We start from the raw sequence: 11470 nt of genomic DNA on the forward strand, positions 1-11470 counted from the left end.
CATAGATAATAATCTTACCTTTAAATTTTATCCGTGGCCAATTCACTTTAATTTTTAAACTAACATAGCTAAAGGTGATCTGCTTAGCGTACAATTTGCTATGTTATGCACTTGTAAGATGGAGGAGACAATACATGCGGGTGCCATGTCCTCTTCAATTGAACAGAAAAACATATAAATAACAATATTAACAAGTTTGAACACAAACTAAAATCAAAATAACTGATGTTTTAAATTTAAATCAATTTCATTTTTAGCTGTACAATTATCCAGCACAAGTAGTTTTAGTTATGGAAAATAACTATAAATGTTTAAATTTCAGATAAATTAAGCAGTTATTAAAATTTAAAATAATTGTAAATACATTATCTTCACATCTACACAAAAAACTACTATTCTTAAATGATAGATTTTATATGACAACCACATAAAATTACCAACTAAATTATTAATTTATTATATAACTCTTTCTTAAACCAATGTAGACAGAATCTAATTATGGGGCTCAGCAAAAATTCAAACATCAACTATACACAGCGCTTACAATCAAAAACCCTCATAGTTATAAATAAAGCATCCTTTTATGTTTCCAACTAGTCCTTATAAATTTATCTTACCAGCTCTTTTATCCACATTGTAGCTAAAACTTTTTACAGACAATTTAACTTAAATATTCAAAACTATACAAATCCAACAATCAAAAGACTTGTGTTAATAAACATACCTAGTAATCCCAAAAAAATATTAAAAAGGCAATGGTGTTGGAACCTACTAATCTAGTACCCAAAATATTACAATCATATTGTAAATGTATAAAATAACTGTCAAAGTACCTTCACTTCTTAAATCCATCATTCCAGCCATATAATAGATTATCACTTTCACTTATTGTTTTACATGTAGGTAATAGATTGTGTATTACATAATAAAAAAAAGAAAAAAGAGATCCTGTATAATATTATATAGCAGGGATAGCAAATCCATGGCACACGTGGTTTTTATTTTTAATAATAAATAACATCACAATGCATAAGTTAATATCTACATTCTACAGATAAAATTGAATGATCATTATTGACCGATAAATAGCCCTATTCTCATCATATGTACTAATTTTCATAATTTATTGGCATACTCAAAAAAAAAAAAGAAAAAAAGGTAATTTTTGGCACGGAGTGACAAAATAATTTGCCTCCCCTGTTATATAGGTACATCTAACTAACTACCTAAAGAGTTTTTCACAATAAACTACTAAGTATTTATCCAGTATTTTATATTAACATGTTTGATGCCTATCATATTTGAGTATATTTGTCTTGACTCTGAAAATATTGAATTTGTAATAAAGAATTCTTAAAGATTGCAAAATTAATATATCAATGTACAACTTGAACGTACTTCTACAATATACTGACAGGGGACACTAACAAAACATGAATAGTTTAATTGTAAAGCTGAAGAAATTTTAGTGCATATAATAACAAAGGTTATAATAAGGTATATCACTATATGACACAAATTTGCCTCATTCAGCATATGCAAACAATGTTAAATAACGACATTTGGTATCATCCACAGTGATTATGTTGACACATTAATAACCTAACCTATTTTAAGTTATCTATTCTCTACCTAAATTAGAAACTAAAAATAGAGATAATCATTTATAACTTAAAAATGTAAAATTAAAAATATGAAAAATACAGTTTGTATCTAGCAGCTAGATTCTATTACTCTATTCTAAATAAGTTAATCCACTCCGATAAAAATGTATTGACATAATAGAGCATAATAGGGAAATGGGATGAACCCCCCTAAATATTAAATGTTTTAAAACATGAAGTTTTCAAGTACATCTAAAAATAATAAAATAAAATATTGTTTATTTACTTACGGCTCAGTACTGTTACTTGAAGGTTCAAGAGGTATATAAATTGTAGAACCAAGTTCTGGAAATGGCTGGTCATATAATAATTTTATAAACATTTTCATATTGAATTCAGATAAACCATGTCTTGATTCAATTTCTTTTAATATCTGTAGATAAATTATTTAATTATTTAATATTTATCTCGTATAAATTAGAACTTGAATATATTTAGAATGTGGAATAATCTAATTAAAAATGAATAGTAAAAATATTAAATACGTGCCTTAAAGTAAAAACTGTTTGCTTTAATTGAAGAATATATACAATATACCAATGGTAGACAATAGGCAGCACCTTCAGGCTGAACTCTATAACAGTAACCATAGTTACGTCGACCATTTTCATCAGTAACAGTTAATGAATATGTTCTACAATCATCTGCCGTAAATGGCCAAACATGTGCATCAGGAAAACATAAATTTTCAAATTGTTTTGGTATATCAGCCTGAGGTTATAAAATAATTATTAATCTTAAGTTTGTAAAAAAAATTTAAAAATTATGGTTTACACAACCACAATAATTACTTGTACGGGATATTTATGTTTTATATAAGGCAATTTTTCTTTGGTTGAACTTAAATCCAGTCCAATTAATAGAAGTGCCTGAAATAGATGATTTTTATCATGAACAATAGTTGAACATGTTGATGTTGTAATTTTTTTAGCCACTCTACGTAAATACCCTTTACGCTCTAAAGTTTGTTCACTAATATTTTTATCTAAAAAAAAAAAAAATTTACATAAATTATGTAGGTAATTAGGAGTGAATCCGAGTAATATAATATTTTTAATTTACTACGAATTATTTGATAAAAAAACTTAAACAATGAACATTAAAAATTGATTGAGTAACAAAATCAGTTTTAATTTCTTTGACTTACCCACTTCTTTTAATAAAATATTATAGAATTTAAGGTTATTCTTAATAACTAGAATCTGTACTATAGACAAAAATTTAAGAAAGTAAACTATAGGTGATATTGAGCTTCTTCATATAGAAATGATATAATCATGTTAAGTTATATAAGTGGAATAATTAAATAAATTATAATTGCATTAATAATACTAAGTTAAATACAGTTTTGATGGACATTAATGGATATAAAAATATAACAGTCCTTCTGTTGGTTTATTATGTGACGTATAATAGATGCTCTATAAAAATAAAATTTAGTAGATAACTACATTAAACAATAAATATCAATATAATCAGACATTTTGTATAGATGTTAAGTGTCCTCATCATTGTTAACTTATATAATTATTAAGGACTCATAATATTTTTCTTACAAATTAATTCTATTGAAAAAAAATGTACCACATGATTTATTTAACGTAGGCCACTCATTATTCAAAAAGTATTAATGTTTTTTGAAAATATTTTTGTACATGGTTTCAAGTTGTTACAGAATATTGTTTTTGTTAAAAATTTATATTTTTTATACATATAATTTTTGAAGTTTTTACCTTGGTCCAAAATGTTGAGGGTAACCGCTTATCACTCCACTCCACTCATATAAACTTTAAATACTTATAACTCATAAAATACTCGTCCTAAATTAAATTTTTTTGTATTGAAATACTTAGAAAAATATTCTGCTTTGAAATATGAAATTAAAATTGTATGTAGTCATTAAAAAAAGTGAAAACCTTAAAAAATATATAAAAATATTTAAAAAAAATATGTTTTAAAAACCATGTAGTATTTTTTTCAAAAACATTTACTTTTTAAAATAATGAGTGTTCAATGATAAATGAATCACCCAGTATAGACCTATAGGATATACTCTATAAAGCAAGAAAAATAATTATTAACATACCCGTTAGATTATTTATGGATCCACTAGAACTGTCTTCACAGTTAGAAATTGATTCAGAATCACTTTCCTCTTGAGTTTTGACAAATGTACCATAAGCTTCATTCATTAACATTTGAATCTTAGAAAATTACATAGTATTAACAGTTAATTTAAATATAAATTATTTTAATAAGGTAAAAATTGTTTACAAATTAAAATAAAATAATACTTTTCTCTTATGACTCATTGTCATATTTTTGTTTGTTTTTGAATCCAATTCATCTGTAGTATCAATTTGAAAATATGATTCTGATTCTTTCAAATTAATTTCAGAATTATAATCTTTAATTGGTGTGGACTACAGATTAACATAAAAAGATAGATTTAATATTATTTAAAGGTATGATAAATATTTTAGTAATAGATACATAAAAAAATCAAATAGACAATCATTATTTTAATTATTAATCAGAACTTACCATATAATGTAGATTAGATTTATTGGAATCACAATCCCGATCATTACCAATTAAAAGCGTATGACAATTATTAGGACTATCGATATTTAGCCTTGAGTTAGGTTTTAGGAATATTGGTTCGTCATATATATGTTCTGTATCATTTCCATTATACAATTTTCTTGTTAAATAATTCTGTTCATCTGTATGATGTATTTTTAATGAGTTACCATACGTTTTATCACTTTCCGAACACTTTAATGACTTTGCCAAATTGAATAAGTTAGATTTCTTAGAACTGATATTTGAATTATAATCTTGTACGGTAGTCTTTTCATCTTTTGGTCCATATGTATGAGAATTTTTAGTTAAAAACTTTTCTAGCTTTTCCAACATAGCTTTTGGATCAGACTTTGGATTTTTATGAGATTCCATTGTACAGTTATCAGGAAGATCTAGATCTATTTGTTTATCATGAGCAAATGTTCTTGGTGGCTTTTTAGGAGGCGGACCGATTGGTAAACGTGCTTTTAGTGGAAAATCAATATTTTTTTTTGGTACTTTCGGTTTGCAACCAGCAGTAGTACTGTTATTTTCTAGTTTCTTTTTCAAACAGTTTATGAGAGATTTTTGGTCAGTTACAAGTTTATTTTTATCATCTTTTGCAAACGTATCTAGGTATAATTTTTGATTTAAACTGTCAGTCTTATTATAATTATGAGAATCAATTGGTGTGGTTTTATTACACTCGCTAGTGTTTGAAATAATAATGTTACTAAATTGTTTCTTATTGTTAGTTACCACTAAGGCCTGTGAATGATCCACTACTAGCTTTCTCGAAATGTTTACATCCCGTCTGAAGGCGGGAGTTCTTTTAATATTTCTTTTGTTCGCATTATTCTCGTGTCGTCTCTTGTCATCCAATCCTGATTTCTTAGAGCTTTGAAAAGATTCGAATCGTTTCGTCAATACGTCTACATTAATTGCGTTCGTTTCATTCATAATTTTGATGATATCATTAGTGAAAATGTCACATTTTATAACAAACAACAAAGTTACTTATAAAAAAAAATGTAAAATACTTCGCAGAAAGAATTATTTTCACGGATAATTATTATGAATAGCAATCATCGACCACGTACTCCGAACAGTGTGTTAGTGTAGCACACGAGTAAACTGAAGTTACTGAACTCTGTCAACTCTCAATGCTGAATGCAACGCCTAATCTATGTCAATAATAACGAATTATGAAACGCGCAACTAAATTATAAAACACTACATGATGATAATTAATAACAATTAACAATTATCATTTATTAACGCAACATCACAGGGCATAAAAAAAAATTAACAAGTTAAATGCCTGTTTATTTATACACTATCAAACATCGGTATAAATGTATAATAATATATTTATTATATTCATGAAGACTATAATATTATCATAGAACAATATTATAAATATATATTGTTTTATGTTATTATATAAAATATTATTATTATTTTTTGGTGGTCAGCTGCCGCGATCGGATGTTCGCATTGTTGTTACCATTTATTCTATATGGTTTATACCATTATAATATACCATTATATTATACCATTATATAATCAAAAGAGATTACCATATCTTCTAAGACCGTGGAGATGACATAGACCTTATACTATAGTATAAGCAGGGGTATGAAACTCCGTGAATTGGCCGAATCGGGCGATTGTAACCTTGAACACGGCGTGGCATACGTAATATATGATAAAAGTAAACAGTGGAAACAACCCGACCCCGCGCAGAATATCCTGCCTATTAAGCGGAAACGGTTTTTCAATACGGGTATAACATCATGTCAGTGTTACGGAAACAGTTTCATTGTTCGGACTTCAGATCATAGGTAAACACTTCACCCATCAGCTGATCGAGTTTCGCTTCTATATTGTTCTATGATATCACGCATAAACTTATATGGTATATACCACAGATATATACTAATAGTATTTAGTAATATATATATATATACACCTTGGGCATATAAAATCTTTTATGCTTTATTTACTTCTAACAATGTTGGATTCAGTACCTCTCTTTTTACTAGCAGTCCATTTTTTTATTGTTCTATGATATCACGCCATCTAGCCATCACAATATGCAATATAATATAAGATTGAAGATTCAATATTTCAATGCTGTCGTCATATTATGATATAATACGATGTTATGTTATACAATATAATATTATATTCAATAATAATAATATATTGATATTATTATTTTATTTGTACAGATAATAGATTTTTATCGTACAGATGACAGACCGACGTGATAAATGATGATGGCTATTCTGTAGATATATTGACCACCTGTTCTTAGTTCTTAATTTCTAGATTCTTTTTCATAATTTATCATTTAACTATATATTATGATATTCCAAACCATTAACTTTATTCCTTATGTCAACTATTAACTATTGATGTCATTATTATTTTTTTTATAGTTAGTATATTCACAATTGATCATTATCCGGAAATTATTAAAATTTTACAATTCACTTGTATACCTACTTCACATAATATACTTATTTATAGTTCCAAATTAATTTTGTTGTAAATTCAAATTAGTAAGTGATTCCAATATTAAAATAAAATATGATGCCTAGAGGAAAAAATGGTTATTCCTGGGAATTAAACTCGGGAACTCAAGACAGTGAGGTAAGATTAAATTCATAAAAACATAACATGTTTTAAAGATGATTGGCTGAACAGTAAAAGTTGATAAATACATATGGAATAAAAACAACTTATTAGAACAAATTCTCATCGCTTAATGAAATAATGGAGTTAAAATTAAATAAATGTATATATTTAGATAAATAGATAAATTAATTTGTTTACATTGATTACTTTAATTCGCTTAGCAATATTTTTACCTCTGTAGTTTACTTCTACTATTCAAGAGTGTAATTCATTTATTCAGAAATTTTCAAGTTATACAATCACCTTACAAGTATAAGTAGTTGTATGTCTGTATGGCGTATAAGTAATAGTTCATTAAATTATTATTGAAAATGTAAGCCATTTACTTATATCATACAACTAAAATAGGTGTATATTATATATTATCAAATTTAAAATAAGCCATTATATTTTATAGTTTTTTGTATATAAGCATGTGAATTCAGTATTAAGTGTTTAATATATATTACTACTTTTGGCTATATTATTTGGAACTAATTTTTTATTAAATTAGCCTTTACTAGAAAGGGATACTGAAGATCCAGATGATGTGTTATTTACATCTCGCCCTGGCACATCAACATTTGTAGCTGATATGCTTAGTTCACATTCTCATAAGATGAATAATCAACACAATCAACTTGACCTTATATCTAATTCAGTAAAAACGTTGAAAAATGTTTCAGAAGATATAAGTGTTGAATTAGATCATCAAAATGTGTAAGTAGATTATAAATTATAAATGTCAATTAAACGGATCAACCTTTAATTTTTTTACCATAATTATAAACTATTGTTTAAATAATTTAATATTGAATTACATATTCATAATGTATTATCAAATTGACAGAAAAAAAAACCTTTAGTTGATTATATTATTTATTACATTATAATTAATGTATGTTTATTTTTTTTTTAGAATGCTTGAAAATTTAAGCTCTGAATTAGACAAAACAGAATCAAGATTAGACATGGTATCAAAAAAGGTGGCACAAGTTCTACAATTGTCTGATGGTAACTTTAGTGACATCATATTATATTATTTAACAAAATGTTCTTTGGTATTGAGTATTTATGTTTAAAATTGAAATGCATAATACCATAATAAAAATTTCAAATACGGAGTGGGGTTTATGACTCAGTGTCAGTGTATGACACTCGCTGTGAGTATGTTACATAGCAAAATTTATTTTTAAGTTAAGTACTATAAATATAAAAAAAAAAACTAATATAATTAAATCACACAAGATTTAAACCAAGTCAAAAGTGTCATCAGCGGGTGGCTTCTTTCCCTAAATTATTTAAATCATGTTTTATTTATTTCCCTCTTATCGCACATATACTCATTATGTCATAGATATAGATTGTATATTTTCTTTTAAAAATAAAAAAATTATTATTTTCCAATTTATTGAATAGGAAAACTATTAAGATAAGGTCATAAGGAAATATGAACACGTATAGTAGGTTATAATATTACATATTGTTTTATACAAATTATAATTTTAAAATCGGTTTATAGTGTTCAATATTCAGAGGTTATAACCACTATTGTATACATGCATTTTTGCCAACGTTCATTTTTAAGAGGTTTAATCACGATTTAAGATACTATATTAAATTGCGGATTTAATATATGATATTGAGATTAATATTTATTAATATTTTATTTCATTATTATTTATAATAATAATAATAAGTTTATTATTTCATCAAATATACATAACAATGTAATAATATTAGCATAAGCTTAAGTATGGATCACCTAAAAGCCAATGGCCATGCTAGATGTTGAGAGTTCCATAGACAATAATAAGTTAGATACAACATTTACCTAACTATGATACAATTACATAACAGATCAACTTAATTAAAACAACTTACGTTAAACTGACATTTTTGAAATTACTTAATCATGTTAACAAAATTGTAGTAACTTGTATTTAGGACATTACTGTCCAAAAACTGTTCTCATTTAGGGAACAATGACATTAGCCTTAGATTTCAGTCGGGTAGAATAATTATGATTTGGAACAGCAATGTCATCCTTAATATTATAGTATTAATGTATAATATTAAGGATGACATAAAATAACTATATTATAATTTATGAAATAGTTTCTATAAAACTATAAAATTAAAATTATGTAATATTCACTTTGGATACTTTGACCGATTACTGTTATACTAAACTTCTGTACAAAAATATGTAAGTAAATTAGTATATGATGTAATGAAAATAACTGACCAATAAAATTAATAATCTCCTAAAAACTTGTTCTTATTAATGTATTATTTTTTTTTTTAATTAAGCGTCATAATAACTAAATATAAAAAATATATTAGAAAAAATGTTATTTTATTGTTAGACAATTACATCAGTTCTATATTTTATTCTCATTATAAATAATATTAACAATGTAATTTATATTTCAGATAGAAGACAATGGATGGCGATTGGAATTTTAGTCGGTATTATTTTAATAACCATCATTCTTTTAATAATTTTATAAATTATGTTCAAACATTATATTTGGTAAAAAGACTGATTTTATTTATTTTATATTTACTTTTCTCATAAAATATATTGACAAATTATTATAATGAATGTGGCATATATGCCATTCAATTTTATTATTAAAAAATCTAGTCTAAAAAATAGTAAATTCTATTATCACTTAATTTGTTGTTATTCTGAATATATTTTATTTTATCATTTTTTATCTTTAAAAAGGTTAAATATTATTAATGATGAATTGATAAATTGTTCTTGATCGTTCAGCAATTGTTTTTTCATTATATCTAAATAAAATATTTTGGTGTACTTTAGTTCTTAAATTTACCTTTGTCGTCATTTGATTAATATGTTCTTCTCAGGCATATAATAATACTATAACAAAACTATTTAATTCCTTTCTATCTTTCACCTTCCCTATGTTCTTCCATTGTAAACTATATTGTAATACATTGTATTATATTATACTTATCTATGATTGTACTCTATTGACACTGGATTAAATGTGAAATTTATTCTTGATACATATTTAATATCAGAGAACCATCTGACTCATCACTCATTCACAAAATACAATCTCTTTATTTTAACATTTTCTACTAATACAACTAGAAATTTCATTTATTTAAAATATAAGAACATATTTTGTTTATAAGGTATTTTAAAATATATTACTTTTATTTTATTTAAATCATGCGTTTGCTTAACAACTAACATTATTGTGTTATTAAGTATAAAATATAAATTAATAAATATACCTTTATACTAAAAATACTTGATATATGAGTTATATAATGTTTGTTCGGTTAATCTGTAATAATAATGTTGCTGCTATTAATATGCATAAGTCAAAATACTGTTATCATTGATCAGCACAATAGTTATAATTGAAATTGCATGAATACGGATCAGCATATTGAGTTAAATTATGTTCTGTCGTATGTTCTCTGTAATATACAATGTACTGTGGATAAAATTCGTAATCATTGAATTTTACATAAACCATGCCATTTAATGATTTAGCAGTATCAAAAACATTAGGTATAACATTCAAATTATAATTGACGTTAACATCTTTAGTTCTTTGAACTAAGACTCGACAAATTATAAATGCTCGCTCAATTGAAATTTCTAAAAAAAAGATTATTTTAAATTAGCGTGAAAACAAGAATGATTGAAATATTTAAATAATAGATTAATATACAAAATAATATCAACATTTTAAATCGCTTAAAAAAAAAATAGTTCACCCACCACTATTGAAGTCATGTCTGGAAGGAACAAAAGGTTCAGCAAAATTATTATCTGTAATATGGTCCATAAGCCATTTGGTCGCACATTCTAGGCCTTGGTTATAAGTATAAAATAATGCTCGTTTGATTGCTTCTCTTGGAAAACCCATATTAATAAGTATTTGCATTAGATTTTCATCGTAATCTACTGCAGAAGTTGATCCTGATTTAATATTATTAAATGTTTTTTAATGAAAGTACAAAATTTAATTTGTTTAGGTATATTAAATAAATGTGTCAATAATCTACCCTGAGCACATGATGCATATCGGTTGGCATACAAAGGGCAATATGAAAAACATACACCTTTTCCATATCGACAACGATTTGTGAAACGCCAGTCCAAATTATTCTCAGCAATTGATTGAACATTTTTAGTGGCAGTAACGTGATATAAAAGCCATTCATTTACCTTAATATTTTTTGTATTTATTTCCATTTCATTTTTTCTTAGTGTGTATAAGCCCCAAAGCAGTGGATTTTGTACTTTATGAACACTTATAACCTGAAATTATTTAAAATTTCAATTCATAAAAATACATCATTAATATACAATGAATTGTCATTAAAACTTACATCAAAAAGGTCATACAAATGTCTAATTTCTTCAACTTCGTACAATTCTGAATCAACTACTGGTTCAATGGAATAATCATTCATGGTTCAACTATAAATAATACTGATCATATAAAAACCAAATATTATTGTAGCGATATTAATTTAATAAATATATGCATAAAATAATCAAATAT

The 11470-nt window shown here is 25.4% G+C and overlaps 3 protein-coding genes across 4 annotated transcripts in view; 1 reads left to right on the plus strand and 2 right to left on the minus strand.

The window, feature by feature from the left end:
* The window catches only part of LOC100572853 (DENN domain-containing protein 2A), an 8082-nt gene extending 2490 nt beyond the window's left edge, over positions 1-5592 (minus strand). The window contains exons 1-6 of the mRNA XM_003242277.4: positions 4209-5592; positions 3959-4087; positions 3751-3868; positions 2456-2649; positions 2154-2375; positions 1895-2037 (exon numbers count right to left, since the gene is read on the minus strand). Of these exons, the coding sequence (XP_003242325.1) occupies positions 1895-2037; positions 2154-2375; positions 2456-2649; positions 3751-3868; positions 3959-4087; positions 4209-5189 (1787 nt within the window). The 5' untranslated portion in view covers positions 5190-5592. The remainder of the gene's footprint in view (positions 1-1894; positions 2038-2153; positions 2376-2455; positions 2650-3750; positions 3869-3958; positions 4088-4208) is intronic.
* Positions 5593-6517: 925 nt separating this feature from the next.
* Positions 6518-9590, plus strand: LOC100161808 (syntaxin-10-like). The gene is given in 4 exon segments (NM_001246012.2): positions 6518-6887; positions 7426-7631; positions 7831-7925; positions 9348-9590. Coding segments are annotated over 4 exon segments (441 nt in total). The 5' UTR covers positions 6518-6824; the 3' UTR covers positions 9425-9590.
* A 484-nt stretch (positions 9591-10074) lies between these two features.
* Positions 10075-11470, minus strand: part of LOC100573013 — a 1671-nt gene continuing 275 nt past the window's right edge. Inside the window, exons 2-5 of one of the 2 annotated variants that reach the window (XM_029487661.1) lie at positions 11295-11385; positions 10968-11223; positions 10681-10881; positions 10075-10557 (exon numbers count right to left, since the gene is read on the minus strand). In XM_029487661.1, coding sequence (XP_029343521.1) covers positions 10289-10557; positions 10681-10881; positions 10968-11223; positions 11295-11378 — 810 coding nt within the window. In that variant the 5' untranslated portion in view covers positions 11379-11385 and the 3' untranslated portion in view covers positions 10075-10288. Of the gene's footprint in view, positions 10558-10680; positions 10882-10967; positions 11224-11294 lie in introns of both variants that reach the window. The other variant, XM_029487660.1, reaches the window with a different exon arrangement.

The sequence above is a fragment of the Acyrthosiphon pisum genome, chromosome A1 (genome assembly GCF_005508785.2).
Source record: "Acyrthosiphon pisum isolate AL4f chromosome A1, pea_aphid_22Mar2018_4r6ur, whole genome shotgun sequence".
Taxonomy (NCBI): Eukaryota; Metazoa; Arthropoda; class Insecta; order Hemiptera; family Aphididae; genus Acyrthosiphon; species Acyrthosiphon pisum.